A 16,393-nucleotide genomic window follows, 5' to 3' on the forward strand; every position below is an offset into this window, starting at 1 on the left:
CCAGTATTTCAAGTGACCCAGCGTCTACTTGGGCATCTACAGCAACAGAACGGACTGCAGCTACGCTAACAGCACTAAGCGATCCAAACCTTTGCTTTTACACTGCCTTCTAAGAGTCAAAGCAATTGGCTCTCTCATCTACAGCACAGCTTGGGAATGCTAACGGCTTTTCCTGCCTCGGCTGACCGCTACCAGCCCAGGGCTTCCCACCTTTTCCCCTTTGCACCCCAGCCGCTGGGCGCCCCGGCGTTTGCTCTGCCACCCTCTGCAGTCCACCGCTGCGTTCTCCTTTCTGGGGCTTCTTTGTGGGGACATCCTCTGTGCCTGTCATGACCTTTCACGCTGCTGCTAATTAACTGTAATTGTCATGCAGCCAGTTAGAGGAACCTAATCTTTGCCTAAGTTTGTACAGAGGGCTTGTAACACCACCCCCTCCAGTCTCTGCTTTTTGGCCTCCAGTCAGTAAATGCATTTGTGCCTTTAAGGCAATTGTGTCTCTGCCTGAAGCACACCCCCAAGGGAGACCTTTCTCCTCCCATACCCACTAAGGCAACCCACACCTGGGCGGCCTCCTATCGGCTTCGACTTCCAAGGATGGCACTGCCTGGCATCGTGAGATCCATAGTGTAATGATTGCCTACCCTAATAGACTCAGACTCACAAGCAGAAACTTAATGATATCTGATTTATTAAAGAATAGTATGCAAATACAGAGAAAGCTGAGAATGAGCAAAAGCGCGCCAAATACAAACTAAAAACCCTCAGCACCGACGTAATCCCTCCCCTCGCCAACCGATTCAAATTCCCCACCCCAGGTGCTGCGAACAGTTTCTGCTGATGTCCTGGGAAGAAACGCTTGAACACACAAGATAACCCAAACACATTCCAGTCCAGCTGCATACAGATAACAACCCCGGGACACAGAATCCTCCTCCCCTCCCAAACGAAACATGCATCAGCAAAATGACATGCGAAACGTTACAATGCACCTTAAACACTGAAACGATGAACATGACACGTAGCCGCATGACAAGTACAGCGACGTTTCCACCCTACAGATTAGCAATTTATGGCATGCATGTAATTTGCAGCCAGGTTAAAATCCGATAAAAGCAAAAGCAAGGGCCACTTAATGTTGGAACAAAAATTAATCCCAGGAACTTCTTTAAATTAACCCATTCTCCTGCCAACACCTCAGTCATAAGGTTCCTGGAGCCCTAGGTGGAACTCACTATTATTGTACTGAAAACGCCAGTTATTCAAAATGCTGGAGCGATCTACCCCAGGTCAGCACGTCCCTCGCCAAAGCACCGCAACCCGGAGCGCGGCCGGAATAAACCCTGCGCGCAGACTGGCGGCGGCGGCGGCGGCCTGACCTCCCTCGCAGGCCGAAACGCACCCGCGGAACGCGACGAGGCGCGCCGGGAGGGAAACGCGGCCCGTCCGGCGCAGCGGCCCTTCCCGCCGAGCGCGCAGCAGGGGGACGCCGCGACAGGCTCTCCCGCGGCGCCGTCCGCCTCCCGGGGGCGCGGGGGCCTCTTCGGGGCCGCCGCTTCCCTCGCAGTCCCCGCCGTCCCGCTCCGACGGGTGCCGCGGGGAAGGCGCCACGAGCGGGCGGCCCAGAAGGCCCGGCGGGGGATCGGGCGGCGAGGGCCCGGGCCCCGCGAGGCCCTCCCGAGGCGAAGGAGCGGCTGCCCGAGGCCCTGCGCCGTCCCCGCAGGCGGAAAACACGCGCCGGCCCGAGGAGCCAGCGCGGCGGCCGCCGCCGCCCGGCCTCCCCAGTTGCCCAGGTAACCGGCCAGCCCCGCCCCGTGACGTCCCCGCCAGCCCCGCCCTCCACAGCACCGGTCTCGTGACCCTCCCGGAGCAGCCGGGCGTCCGCCTTGTCCAGCTCCGAGGCGGGCGGGAGTCCCGGGCCGCGGCCGGAGTTGGCCCTCGCCGCCCTCCGTACCCAGGGGCACGCCTCTCCCCTCAGTAGCCCGCCGGCTCTCCTGGCCCGCGCCACAGCTCGGCCCCACCAAGCGCTGCCGAGCGCCATGGCGACGAGGAGGCCCGAGAGCCACTCCGGAGAGCTGCCGCCTCGCTCGCCGGGTCCGTCGGGCGCGGCGCGGTGGGCGGGCCGGCCACTCGTGACAGGTCGCCTGTGCTGTCGCTCCGAGCCAGCACCTCCTCTTTGCGGAGCCCAGACCGCGTTGCTCGAAAGGCGACTGGCTGAGGCAGCTGTTTGTCTGAAAGGGGGCGGGCCTAGGCCTGCCCATCATTTCGCGGTAACCGCCCCCTCGTCTTGACGTCCCCGCTCCCACCATTTTCGGGCAGAAATGCATTCTGGGAGATGCAGTTCCTAGTGCAGGGAGGGCGAGGCGGCGACCCTCTCCCGCCCCGGCCCGCAGGCTGCGTTCGCAGTGTCTCCGGCCAAGGCGCTGCTGAAGTGCGGTTCAGCGGCAGTTCAGGGCTCCCTGCGCCGAACTGCCCGAAACGCCGCCGCTCCAAGGAAGGCCCTGCTCCTCTGCCAGGCCTTGGCAGCGCCAGGGGGGCGTTTCCCCTCGCGGTAAATAATCCAATGTTGACTTTTCAAATGCAAGCTACTTTTCATCTGTATCCTGTTCTGTGGAAACTGCAAGTGATAATAAGACAACATTGCAATTCTCTGGAAATTGGTGATCATGACAAGAGAATCCATTATTTACTAAAGAGGAGTGAAATCAGGAGGTCTCAAGATCTGACTGTGTCCTAGAATCTCAGAACTGGGTAGTGCTGAGGCCTTTTTCGTATACTTCTTTTTCAGCCGGTTAAAACCAAAGGAACCAACCAGGTACTCTGCATATTTTTGGTCCTCATTAAGACTTTAAAAGTAAGTCTGTCACAGGACAACTGTGAGACTAGACTGAAGCTGCCATTACCTAAAGATGAGCAGACATGTACACAGAGAGGACAAAAGCCAGGAATAATCTTGTCTAAAAGATCCCTTCAGGGAGGTAGATAAGAAGGAAGCAAGTTGTTAAGGAAACAAAGGAAAAATGTCACCTGAACCAGACAAAGGAAGCTGGGCCTGAGCACATGGAAACCCCCACCCCAATCCCATCTACAGCTACCAAACTTGTGAACCAACAATTGGGAATCGAAGGGGTCCCGAAGCCCACCCACTCCTTGAGTCATCTTTGGATTCAGACTTGGGGCTTCTGTCCCTCTGGCTAGTGCCTGGCAGCTTAGTTGATGTCTCTGTGCGCGCGTGCGCGTGTGTGAGAGAGAGAGAGAGAGAGCAGCGAGCAAATGTGTCTTGCAACCAGTAAAGTTTTGCTGTTACTTTAAATCCACTGGGTCTCCGTGTATTCCAAAGAACCTGTTGTGCCTCCCTGTTCCGTTTAAAGTGATTGGTGCGTGTCCCTAATTACTTCCCTGCTGCTGACCAGGGCTGTGTGTCTTGTCTGCTCAAGCCGCACCTCTCTGGAAAACCCAGGTGGAAGCCAGGGGGGGCTGACAAGATCAACAGGCTGTGAGTCTGTGAGTGACCGACCATAAGCCAAACCTGGGAGCTTGTGTGTGTGTGACACAACCCTTGCTGTAAGCTACTTCAGGTTAGGCAACTCCAAATTAAATGTCACCTGGCCCTGGAAAGGCTAAGCAGGGTCAGATCCGGTTAATTCTTGGAGGGGAGCCCACCAGGATTGCAGGCTAGCCTGGGAGTTTGAAACACCCCCTGGAAGAAGTCAGTGGGGAGCTCTTAGGCCAGACTTTCTCAGCCTTTTGACCCTGGAGGAACCCTTGAAGTATTTTGCAGGCCATGGGGAAACCTTGCACATTCAGGCTCAAATACAGGCCAGAAGTTACAAAATTATTATATTCCTTTTGTGGGTAGGCCTGTATATATGCACTAAGAGTGTTCTTAAACTGAAAATAAAGAATGAAACTTACCTCTTTCATGTAAACTTGCCCAAATTTGAAATTTTTTTTTTTAAATAAACAGTGACCTCCCAGGGAACCCTGGTTGAGAATCCCTGTCTTAGGCATTATGGCCAAGGCAATTACCTCAACTTACCCTTAAGGTCGCTGTTTATTCTTACTTATTCACAACTGTAAGATTAAAAAATGAAGAAGTGAAGTGATTCATACTATTCCTCCCTTGTCCCAGACCCAAAAACATTTCTGAAAATCATGTTTGCAGCCAGGTTAAAATCCTATAAAAGCAAAAATAAAGGCCACTTAACTTTGGGAAGAAAAAAATTAATCCCAGGAATTTCTTTAAAATAACTTATTCTCCTGCCCAGGAGGGACAGGTCAACACCTTAATTATAAGGTTCCTGAAGCCCTGGGTGGAACTAATTATTATTATAATACTGAAAATGTCAGTTATTCAAAATGCTGGAATAATCTACCACAGTTTAGCATGTTTTTTGATAAAGGACTGCAATCCAAAATGCAACCAGAATAAATACTGCATACAAATTAGCACCGGAGTTTAGCTTCTCTTGGCAGATTGAAAAATGACCAATAGAATACAATTAATAAGTACTTGGAAAAATGCTAAAGAGAAAAGCCATTAGGCAGTGTAGGCAGCCTTTCACAAACCTGGCCACTTTAGATGTGTGAACTTCAACTCCCAGAATTCTGCAGCCAGCATTAGGGCTGAACTGAGGCCGCAGAGTGCCCCCCAGCTAGACAGACCAATAGCCTTGGGGAAGTGATGTCACAGGCACGGCGACCTCACCACGCAGATTACCATGTTCCCCTCCACTGCATTATGATATCACTACTGATCACAGGATATCATTGTGCTTTGTCCCACCCACCTGGGCTTTCAGACAGCAATTCTGAAAATTGCCTTGCCGGTTTTTGCTTGCCTTGAGAGAGAAAATAAACTCACACAGAAGTGCTCTTGTCTGGAATGTATTTGACCCCCCCTCCAAAACTTTAATTTGTAATTATCACATAGCATCTGCCAGCAGCACAAAAACCAAACCAAACCAAACAACAAAAACCCACAATGGGGAAAAAAAAGCACAGTCATCAAAATGATTCAGTTTAGATTTTGTTTCGCTTTTAAAACCAGAATTGTATATACATCTGTTATGAACGCCTCCTTCCAACATCAGCTTCCACTCACTGCCGCAGGAGACCAGGGAAGATGTCACTGCCATCTCCCTCCCCCAAATTGCTAATACAGTCAAAGGCATTCCAGTTCTCTCCGACTGACCTAGGGGGGCGTGCATGAAAAAAATCAGGTGATGGGGCATCTTCACTGAACAGAGACAACCAGGGAAAGGGAAAACAACACGTCGAAACACACAGTTCTTCCAGTTCACTCACGCGACCCCCGGCTCAGGATCAGAGTGCAGCGGCGCCCTGCAGGAACAGCCGCAGCCAAGGGGGTTGCGCCAACAGAGGCCGTGGCGATCCTCTCCGCTTCCTTCGCTCCACTTCCCCCTCACATTTCATCGTCCAGCCCATAGTCCTCTTCAGGGAAATCCCCCACAGTGACGTACTGAGGCTTCACAAAGGCTCCGTACTTCGGCTGGCATTCGAAGTATCGCTTGCCACTGATGCTGTCCAGGAAAGAAAGGGAGGCCAAAAGAGAAAATGGACCAAATGTCATCATGCCAAGCCTGGGTTTGCAGGCAGCAGGTTGACAAGAACTCTGATCTCAGAAAGGGGCAGGGGGGAGCCCTTATCTTTAATTATATAAATAAAATATATTTAGTATATTCATTTAAATATAAAGCTGGCTGGGGAATCCTGGGAATTGAAGTCCACATATATCTTAAAGTTCCTGAGGTTGAGAAACACTGATTTAACTAAATGTGAGGATCTCAGAAAGCCAAATTCTGCACTAGAGACCACATTCTTCCTATAGGTAATCCTCGACTTAAACCACAATTGGGACTGGAACTTCTGTTGCTAAGCAAGTTGGTTGTTAAGTGAGTCGTGCCTGATTTTACCACCTTTTTTGCCCCAGTCGTTAAGTGAATCACCCCAGTCAATAGAAACCAGGAGCCTGGGAGTTCTAGTCCTTCTTTAGGCATGAAAGCTGGCTGAGTGACCTTGGGCCGATCCCTCTTGCTCAGCCCAACCCACCTCACAAGGTTGTTGTTGTGGGGAAAACAGGAGGAGGAAGGGGTATTAGGGATGTTCCCTGCCTTGAGTTATTTATAAAAATAATAAAGGCGGGATACAAATTAATTAATTATTTTTTTAAAATTATGATCATTAAGCAAATTTGGCTTCCCCCATTGACTGTGCTTGCTGGAAGCCAGCTGGGAAGGTTGCACATGGTGATCATGTGACCCCAGAATGCTGCAACCATCATAAGTGCGAGCTGGTTGCCAAGCGCCTGAATTTTGATTATGCATCCGCAGGGACGCTGCGACAGTCATAAGTGCAAGGACTGGTCACAAGTCACTTTTTCCAGGGCTGCCATAACTATGAACAGTCGCTAAATGAATGGTCATAAGTCGAGGGCTACCTGTAGCCAGAAGCTCAGAATGCTTAGAGATGGACTGTGGACAGCCACGAGGCCTAAAGTGGAGGGGGCAGGGATTTACCTGCCATCATGCTTCCCCAAAGGCTCATCGTACTTGATGCCGATCCAGTAACCAGGCTTGAATTCCGTTAAGCCTAAGAAAAGCCAAGGGGAGGAGTCATCAAGGTCTACAGCCTACTCCTGAGCACACCGTTTCATACGGCAAGTTGAAGCAGGCTAGCTAAAAGAAAAGCAACTGACGCTTTATTGGAATTCAAAGCAGCACGACAGGAGTCAGGGCTCTGTTAGAACGGTGCTTCAAGGGCAACCCAGAGAGACAGAGATCTAGTTGGACCAAGACCTGCTTTCTGAATTCCAAGGAGATCTCCTTGAGGTAATCCTCTAAGAACACAACACTAAGGGAGCTCCCTGTATCCCTGCGGAGATCCCACCCACCACAAGGGGCGAGCTGGGAGGCCTTTTCTGCAGTGGCCCCCAGGATCTGGAACGCCCTTCCCCAGAGACTCCTGCAGCGCCCTCCTCCCCGGTGCTTTACAAAGAGGCTGAAACGACTTTACTTCCCCATGCTTTCCCCCCTATTTGCTTACGGGTATTCATTTGGGGGTGAGTTGATTTCTTCTAATAATGTTTTTTATACCCTTGCTTTGTGGTATGCTGTCCAGAGTCTTTGAATGGAGACAGGCTACAAACGCTGGAAATAAAATTAAAATAGATACTCACCGATGTACATCACTGTCCCCCGTTTGCTGGGCTGTCCTGAGGCCTGTACTTCACACCTGGCCCCCACAGAAATGGCCTCTGCCAGGGCTTTCTCCTCCATCAGCTTCTGCTCTAGCTCTGCCTCCTTCTTCATCATTTCGTCCTTATTGTATTGTCCCAACTTACTGCGTTTCATGAACGAGCGGGCCGTGTCTGTGGGGCAGAGCCAGCTGCTTAAAGATGCCTTTCTTCCTAGCCTGGATTCATACGGACTCAAAAACCTAACATCACTCCATTGGTAAGTTTTTAGAAACTCAGTTATCATAAAAGGAAGGGGTGGGAAAGGAAGAAATCAAATGGACCATCTCTTTCAACACTTTCTGGTTCTCTCCAGCAGGCAGAAGGTGAGCCAAACAGCTTTTCGTATTTTTATTCTTAAGAAAGATGCTTATAAAGAGAAAGATGCTTATAAAGAGAAAATTATGTCAGCGCCAAGGCTGATGTGGTTTCCCTCCCACCCCAATTTTGCCAGCCAGCCAGAAAATGGAAGGGCTGCAGACCTTCCACATGTCTTCTGGCCCATCTTTATTTTCTAAGAGACTACATGGATTCCAGGACCTGATCGGTAAGACAACTTTTTCTTGGGCAAGAGAAATGCAAAAAATCTTATAGCACGGGCTGCCCTCTTAAGACCTGTACAGGTAGTCCTCACTTAACCATTTGTGTAGTGATGGTTCGGACTTACGATGGTGCTGAAAAAAAAAAAAGACAACCGCCAGTGTCCCCATGGTCACGTGATCACGATCTGGACGCTTGACAACCAGTTCACATGACCGTTGCAGGGTCCTGTGGTCACGTGATCGCCACTTTCAACCTTCCCGGCCAGCTTCTGGCAAGCAAAATCAATGGGGAACCATGTGATTTACTTAATGACCACGTGGTTCGCTTAACCCCCGCAGTGATTCACTTAATGACTGCTGCGAAAAAGGTCGTAAAATCGGGTCAGATTCACTTAATGACCACTTTGCATAGCAACCAAAACCCTGGTCCCATCTGTGGTCGCTAAGTGAGACTACCTGTACAATTGTGCCCTCAAGATACCATTTCTGGGATAAGGTAGCTTTTGCTGTTCAAACCCCCGCCACCTGGGATGTGACTTCTGTCCCTACCTGCTCGCTTGTCATATTCAGCATCAGAAATCTGGAACTTCTCCACCCTTGACACATCTTCATATTCCCCAATTGTTGCACCGCTTCTGTCGATAACCTGCACACCCAAAGAAAGCATCCACTTCCTGTCACTGGTGACTTTTGGCCCAGAATCAGAGCTGCAGTTTTCTTCAGTTAAGAAAAGGCAGTGAAAGCATCCCAGAATCTTGATCATAACTACCTACCTCTGCAATGGATTTGGCTTTTTTTTTCTAATTCTAAGGATCAACTATATTCCTAAGACTCTGTGACTTATTTATTTATTGTTAGAGCTAACTGAATTTTGTGGTTAACTGTTGCTAATGCTGTAATTAGGTCTACTGTTCCACAAATGTACTTGACACGCACTTGGCCCAGATTAAACAAGGATAAGTAGTTTCCAGCCCCAGGGAGCTTATACTGACACTAGTTTGGATATGTGGGGAGTGATTCCTCACCTCCTGAGACCATTTAAGGAAAAGCATAACTCGAACATGCTGCCCTGCCACTAACCCTAAGGAAGTAACTTAGGAGGAAGTGCCAATTTCTTCTTTGCTTTGGGCCCTGCTTTAATCTTCTTGTATCTATTTCATGTTGCAAAAGCCTCAGGGGAGAAACAGGTGTTTCTTATAAAGTGCCACCTACACAGATGAAGTGAGAGAAATAACAGTGAGGCAACAGGACTATTAGCATTTAAGTTTCTAGACCGGGGTTCCATGGCACCCTCGGGTTCTGAGAGAGGTCACCAGGGGTTCCCTGGGAGATCACAATTTATTTAAGAAATTATTTCAAATCTGGGCAACTTCACATGAAAGAGGCAAGTTTCATCCTTTATTTTTAGCTTAAGAACACTGTTCATGCATATCTACAGGCCTACCCATGAAACAAATAGAATAATTTTGTGACTTCTGGCCTCTCTTTGAGCCTGAATCTGCGGGGGTTCCCCAAGGCCTGATAATATCTCAAGGGTCCCTCCAGGGTCAGAAGGTTGAGAAAGGCTGCTCTAGAAGATGCTCAGGCATGGAGGACATCAAGGGATAGCCTGTGTTTGTCAATAATCAAAGAGGTGCTCAACAGCGCCCCTTCTGTTGAGCCTGCAGAACTGTGCGCCGTCCAGTCCTCAACCGCTGCGAAAATTAAAAAGTCCTTTGCTATAGGGAGAGCCTCAGCCAGGTTCCTACCGGCAAGGAAAGAACCAGCTCCACACTCACATGGACTCGGTATCCGTCATCAATTGGGTAAGAGCCCAGCAAGGCCTCATCGCGGTCCAGCTTCATCACAAACTTGTCATCCGGGGAATAGAGTTCAAGCTCCATGCAGGAGGCTGGGCTTCCGACAACCAGTTCCAGCTTGCACTGGCAAGAGAGAAAGCCAATCAGGAAGAGGAACATTTCTTGCAGGTAGCCAGCAACACAACCCTTTCCCCTCTTTGCCCTTAACACTAGCAGTGACTAAACACCCTCCACACAGGTCAAATACGAGCAGGAGAGAGGGGCCAATTGGACCAGCAAACAATTTGGTGTGGAGGCAACGGACCTCAGAGTGAGGAAAGAGAAATCGCCCAGCCACCCCAACCACCCCCCGAGGTTCAGGAGGAACAGCTAAAGCAGTGCTTGTGACAACAGGACCAGCCAGTACAGGCAGCCCTCACTTGTTTTATTTATTTATTTATTTATCAAATTTGTCACCGCCCATCTCCTCCCACTGGAGAGACTCTGGGCGGTTTACAACAAAATCCTCAATAAAACAATAAATATATAAAATACATTATAAAATTACAAATTATTAATAATATAGAGAAAAATAAAGTCCAGATGGCTATATCTCATTCAGCCTTCACGTGGAAGGGGTGCTTCAAGGCACTAGCCAGCCCCAGGCATGACTGTTCTCCTCCCCACCCCAGGCCAGCTGGCAGAGCCAGGTCTTCAAGTTTCTCCGAAAGGCCAGGAGCGATGGGGCTAGCCTCACCGCCGGGGGCAAGATGTTCCAAAGGGCGGGGGCCACTGCAGAGAAGGCCCGCCTCCTGGACCCCGCCAGGTGGAGTTCTCTTACCAACGGGGTCCGCAGCAGGCCCTCTCTGCCTGACCGGGTGGGGCGGGTCGATGTAATGGGGGTGAGACGGTCCCTCAGGTGGCCTGGCCCCATGCCATGTAGGGCTTTAAAGGCGATAACCAACACCTTGAATTGGACCCGGAAGCAAACTGGGACCCAGTGCAGCTCGCGCAGCAACGGTGTTATGCGCGCCCTTCTAGGGGCGCCACAAATAGCCCGTGCGGCTGCATTTTGGACCAGCTGAAGCTTCCGGATACTCTTCAAGGGTAGCCCCATGTAGAGCGCATTGCAGTAGTCAATATGGGAGATAACGAGGGCACGAGTGACCGTTCGAAGGGCCTCCTGATCCAGGAAGGGGCGTAACTGGCACACAACACGAAGCTGTGCAAAGGCCCTCCCGGCCACGGCTGCCACCTGCTCTTCAAGCAGGAGCCGTGAGTCCAAGAGGACCCCCAAGTTACGCACCGGGTCTGTCTGGGGCAGTGCAACCCCATCCAGAGCCAAAGATGACAAAGTCCCGGATACGGAAGAGCCCTTAGCCCACAGCCACTGTCTTATCAGGGTTCAGCTGAAGCCTGTTGTTCCCCATCCAGGCCCCCACAGCCTCCAGGCACCTGGAGAGGGCAGTCACAGCATCACTTACTTCACCTGGGATGGAGATGTATCAGCATACCTCATCCCGTGGTGACAGATAATCTTACCCAGTGGTTTCATGTAGATGTTGAATAGGAGAAGGGAGAGAACCGAACCCTGCAGCACCCCACAATGAAGGGGTCGAGGGTTGGATCTCTCCCCCCCATCGCCTCCTTAAAGACAGATGGAAACACCCCCTCCCTCAAGGATGTATTAACCATCGCCTGGACCCGTCCACGTGTCACCTCCCAAGCAGCTTTCACCATCCAGGAGGGACATGGGTCTAGCTGGCACATGGTGGCGTTCACTGTCTGGAGGATCCTGTCCACTTCCTCGGGTCCAACAGGATCAAACTGTTCCCAGGTAACTAGGTAAGTCCGCTCCCTTGGTATCTCCACGGACCCTGCCTCACGCTTGGAGTCTAGCGTGGAGCGGATCCGAGCAATTTTATCCTGCAGATGCTCTGAGAACTCTTCCACATGGCCCTGTAGTTGGGTCACTGCGCCCACCATCCCCAAAAGGGATTGAGTGATTTTAAACAGGGCCGTCGGGCGGCATTCTGCAGACACGGTAAGGGCGGAGAAGTATTGGTGTTTCGCCGCTCTTATCGCCACCAGGTAGGCCTTAATAGTGGCTCTAACTAGTGTTTGGTCAGATTTGGTCCTTGTCTTCCTCCAGCGGCGCTCTAGACGTCTCTTAGTCCCCCTCAGAACCCTCAGCTCCTCCGTGAACCACGGGGAGTGTCAGGTTGGATGAGGCAAGAGAGGCCGCGCAGGCGCGATCCTGTCCAAGGCCCCGGCCACCTCCCTGTTCCAGGCAGCAGCCAGGGCCTCCGCTGGACCGTGCAGCAGACCCTCGGGTATAACCCCCAGCTCCCTGCTGGGTCCATGAGTCGCCGGGGGCGGACCAGTTGAATGGGTCCTGCCTCCCTGCGGAGGGGGGCAGCATAGGAGAATCTCAGGGCCACCAGGGTGTGATCTGACCATGACAACGGGGAAAGATGCGGCTCTCCCCTCAGATTACGTTGCCACTGCTCTGACAAGAAAACCAAGTCTGGGGTGTGACCACTGTCTCGAGTCGGATCCCGGATAATCTGGGACAGGCCCGTGGCTGCCATGGTAGCCATGAACTCCCGAGCCGCCTCTGAGGCACGCCCCAGGGATGGCAGGTTGAAGTCTCCAAGAACCATAAGCCTGGGGAACTCCACCACCAGCCCCGAGACGGCCTCGAGAAGCTCAGGCAGGGAGGTTGCCACGCAGCAGGGAGGCTGGTACAGTAGCAGCGCTCCCAACTGTTCTTGGAGCCCAACTTGAAGAACGGGGTCTCACAGCCGGCCACTTGTGGAGCAGGGCCTCTGAAGGCCACAAGGGGCTCTTGGATGACAACAGCCTCCCCTCCTCCCCTGCCCTGGGATCTCGGCTGGTGCCATACCGTAAACCCGGCCAGGCACATTTCCGAAAGGGGCACCCCCACTTCAGGGCCCAGCCAGGTTTCAGTAATACATGCCAGGTCTACCCCCTCCTCAGTGATCAAATCACATATGAGGGGGGCTTTGTTAATGGACCTGGCGTTAAGTAGCAGCAGCTGGAGTCCAGGGCCCCTATTAATCTGCTGACCAGGGCCTGGGTCTGAGCACGGAGGGCTGGAACACGCCACCGGTAACAAACACCTGGGGCGTCTTCCCTGAAGATGCCCCGTCCTCTGGCTCCCATCGTAACTAAACAGCCATTCGTTTAGTGACAGTTCAGACTTACAATGGTGCTGAAAAAAACAACTTGTGGCCAGTCCTCACACTTGTGGCCGTCACAGTGCCCCCCCCAGACACATGATTACGATTTGGGTGCTTGGCAACCAGTTCACATTATGACCATCACAGCGCCCCGTGGTCATGGGATTGCCATTTTTGACCTTCCTGGCCGGCTTCTGGCAAGCATAATCAATGGGGAAACTGCATGATTCGCTTAACGACCACATGGCTCGCTTAATGCCCACAGTGATTCACTTAACAACCACTGCAAACAGGTAGTAAAATCAGGTTGGATTCGCTTAATGATCGCTGCACTTAGCAACCAAAATTCTGGTCCCAGTTGTGGTCTTTAAGCAAGGACTACCTGTAGCATTTTGATGGGGCAGAAATCTGGGCACTGGCCTGCTCGTTGACTTGTTCCACTAAATGGCTGCCCCCCTCCTTCTCAGTTATCTGGAAACTTCCTAAAACTGAATCAATTCAGAGGGCCTTTCCTTGCACCTATACCTCATGCCACCTTACTTTTTCTTTGTAACTGCTCCTTTGGATATTTTTGGTGGGTGTGTTTTGGAAACATGTGGAGGCTCCTGGGGTTATTGTTTTTCTTTTTACATTTTCATTGGCTTTAACCTCAGGGTGGATGTTTTAATGTTTGTTGATACAGCCTGTAAACCAGCAAGAGTCGCTTGAGTGTGGCAAGATAGAGGCGTTACAAATAAGTAACTAAAATAAATAAATAAAAATGGCTCTCCCAAACACCAAATCCTGGTTTATTCCAAATTCTCTGAGCAACAAGCAAGCCGCTCTTCTGATGCATTCTGGGCAACCCTTGGTGCACGCTGCCAAAGGGTGGTTCAGTGCTAACAAAGGCAGAACGGCGAGAGGAGGATTGGAAAACCTTATTCTTAACATTTCCTGCAAATTTCTCACCACCAGAATTAAAGAGAGATGCTGGGGAGGGGAAACAGAAGCCAGCATTTGGCACACAGCCTAAACTGGGGCCAGGGGAAGAGGGCTGAGCACAAGATTTACCCAGCCGGGCACTAAATGCCAGCTGCCAGGCTGCAGTTAATCCCTGTCCAGATGCACAATGCACCGAAGGATACTCTGTTGATCAGAGGCCTGTCTAGCCGATTGCAGCTCAAAACAGAGGTAAAAGGCACCTATCACGGTGGCCTGGAAAATCCAAAGAGCCTCTCATCTCTCTGAAGCTGGAAACAGAAGAAGCCAGGCTCAGCGGGAGGTGGCTGGGTGGCAGAAAACGGCCACTTTGCCAGCAAAACCAGGCAGAGGATCAAAGAGTGCCATCTGTGAAGAACTGTGTGTGCGTGCGTGCGCCATGCATTTATAACAATTGGGATGATCAGGAGCACACAATCTGCAATTCAAAATCTGCTGTGAAGCACAAACTCCAGGGAATCATTCCACTTTCTGCAAGGGATGCTTTCCCTAGGAAATCTCTCTGTCCCAGGCAGACCCCCTAAAAGCTGAAAGAGATTTGCATTTTTAGGGTGTTTTTAATTCTCGGATAAAGCAAGCACGCCCACTGCAGTTTGGCTGCCATGATGGACAGCTTGGGGAGGCGGCAAAGTGGCACAGGGATGTTTCTGCAATTGCAAGTCCCCAAACAGCAGCAACGGGCCTGCACCAAGTGGCACACAGTGGCACCCAAGAGGCCAAAAAGCTCTTCAAGTGTGTGTGTCTGTGTGTGTCTGGGTGCACACTCTGCTGTATCTTAAAGCCCTTTGACATTAACTCTTTAGCAAAGCATTCCTTTATTTAGCTGTCATCACAGCAGCCCACAGTCTGGGATGGAAAGACAGAACTGGGCAATGGGTGCCCAAATTCTAGAATCCCAGAATATATGAGTGGGAAGGGACCTCAGAGGTCATCTAGTCCTACCTCTGCTCAGGGCATGGATCCATCAAACCATCAGTGACAGGTGGTGGAGGTACAGGGGAAAAATACAAATTCTGATGGGGCAAGAGGTCAGATGCTCATTCCTTCAGCGTGCGGTGCATTCTTCCTTGGGGGCCAGACGTGGGGGCTCCCTTAAGTGGGAGAGGTCCTCATCAACAGAGCAGCAATTCTGGTCAAACCCCCCTTTCACGCACAAGCTGGATCTGGGAGGCCTGTAGCTCCCATCATCCCCAGCTGGCACGGCCAGTGGAGTTCTGGGCCAACACATCCGGAGCGTTCCTGCAGCATTTTAATTTACTGAATAAATGCACTAAGTCTTAGCTGTAACCTGGGACTGAATGTAGAGATATACTGTTCTGGACTGCAATCCTCTTTTTTCTTGCCTTACAGAATATTAAAAATTAGACACACGCGCGCACCCTATTTACCAGGCTGATCCCCGCCTTTTCCCAAGAGCACAAGGCGGCTTCCGCGTCATTTTTCCCAACCACAACAGCCCTGCAAGGTAGGTTGGTCAGAGAGGGGAGTGGCCCGGATTCCCCCCCCCCCGGGAACTTCCGTGAGCGAGGGGGGATTTGGGGTCTCCCCATTCCCAGCCGGGCCACTCCCAGTCTTCCCCGCTCTGGACTCCAACACGCATAAGCCACGCCGGCAGGGCACGATGGGGCCGTGGCAAGCGCCGGCGGGGAGCTGTGCCGTAAACCGCCGAGACGGATGGGAGTCGTAGTGCAGCCCCCCTCAAGGCTTTCCGCCGCGACGGACCCCCCGCATCGGGCGTGCGCGGCTGAGCAGGATGGGCGTCGTCGCCCGCGCGGCGGAGGGCGAGGGGGCCGCCGCCCCGCCGGGGAACCGGGCGCGCCGCCCTACCTTGAACTCGGCGATGGTGAGCCCGCGGGCATATCTCTTCAGGGCCCGGAAGGAGTTGAGGCTGCTGCTGATGGAGACCGACACCACCGCGGGGGTCCCGGTCACGCTCATCCCGGCCGCCGCCGCCAACGCTGCTGCCGCCGCCAACGCCGCCCCCACGCCTCAGGCCCCTGCCCTTCCCTTCCCGGGCCGCTCCCTCCGGCCAGCCAATCAGCGGCCCGCCGTTTGCCCGAGTGGCCAATCACCCCTCCTCTCGCCGCTCCTGCCCCGCCCCCGCCTGAGCCCTGCGCGGCCCGGCCTTCCTTTCTCCTGCGGAGTTTGTGCCCTCAGCCCCGCCCTCCCCTCGTCCGCCCTTGAAGCCGGAGCGGGGAGCTCCGCCAATAGGAAGCCGCGGCAGGTCTCGCGGGGGCGGAGGCGGCCACTGGCGCGGCGCGATGGAGAGGGGCGGGCAGGGCTGAAGCCCAGGGGCAGGGCGGGCGGCTGGTGGAGGATTGGGCTGCGGGCGCCGGAGCAGGACTGGCTTGTGGTTGGGCGGCCGAAAGAGCAAGCTGCGGTTGCTGCAGCGCGAAGCTGTTGCGGTGTTATTGCACAAGGTGCCTGCGGTCTCTTTGCGCTCCGCTCCTGGGTGATCAGCGTCTAAAATTGGGTGCGGGTACCCGCAGGAGGAAGTGTCTACGGACAAACGCCGGCTCTTCGGCTTTGAAACGGTGATGAGCACCGCCCCATAGAGTCGGACACGACTGGACTTAATATCAAGGGAAACTTTACCCGCAGAAGAAGGAAGACTCCTGCCTGCTTTGGGGCCGGTGCAGG

The 16,393-nt window shown here is 52.6% G+C and overlaps 1 protein-coding gene across 1 annotated transcript; it reads right to left on the reverse strand.

The window, feature by feature from the left end:
• Positions 1-4,870: 4,870 nt before the first annotated feature.
• Positions 4,871-15,732, reverse strand: TBCB (tubulin folding cofactor B). The gene is made up of 6 exons (XM_063312084.1): positions 15,581-15,732; positions 9,573-9,716; positions 8,344-8,440; positions 7,196-7,387; positions 6,537-6,609; positions 4,871-5,540 (listed from the first exon to the last, which is right to left on the reverse strand). Exons 1-6 carry the CDS (start codon positions 15,689-15,691, stop codon positions 5,423-5,425), a joined length of 735 nt encoding a protein of 244 aa, XP_063168154.1. The 5' UTR covers positions 15,692-15,732; the 3' UTR covers positions 4,871-5,422.
• Between the last annotated feature and the right edge of the window lie 661 nt (positions 15,733-16,393).

The sequence above is a fragment of the Candoia aspera genome, chromosome 10 (assembly GCF_035149785.1).
Source record: "Candoia aspera isolate rCanAsp1 chromosome 10, rCanAsp1.hap2, whole genome shotgun sequence".
NCBI classification, from domain to species: domain Eukaryota; kingdom Metazoa; phylum Chordata; class Lepidosauria; order Squamata; family Boidae; genus Candoia; species Candoia aspera.

Coding starts and splice junctions, on each gene's coding strand:
- TBCB (XM_063312084.1), bottom strand. CDS start 15,691: ATGAGCGTGACCGGGACCCCCGCGGTGGTGTCGGTCTCCATCAGCAGC. Junction 8,441..9,572: donor ATGACGGATACCGAGTCCAT/GTGAGTGTGGAG, acceptor TTGGGTGTGCAG/GTTATCGACAGAAGCGGTGC. Junction 5,541..6,536: donor TTGGGGAAGCATGATGGCAG/GTAAATCCCTGC, acceptor TTTCCTGGACAG/CATCAGTGGCAAGCGATACT.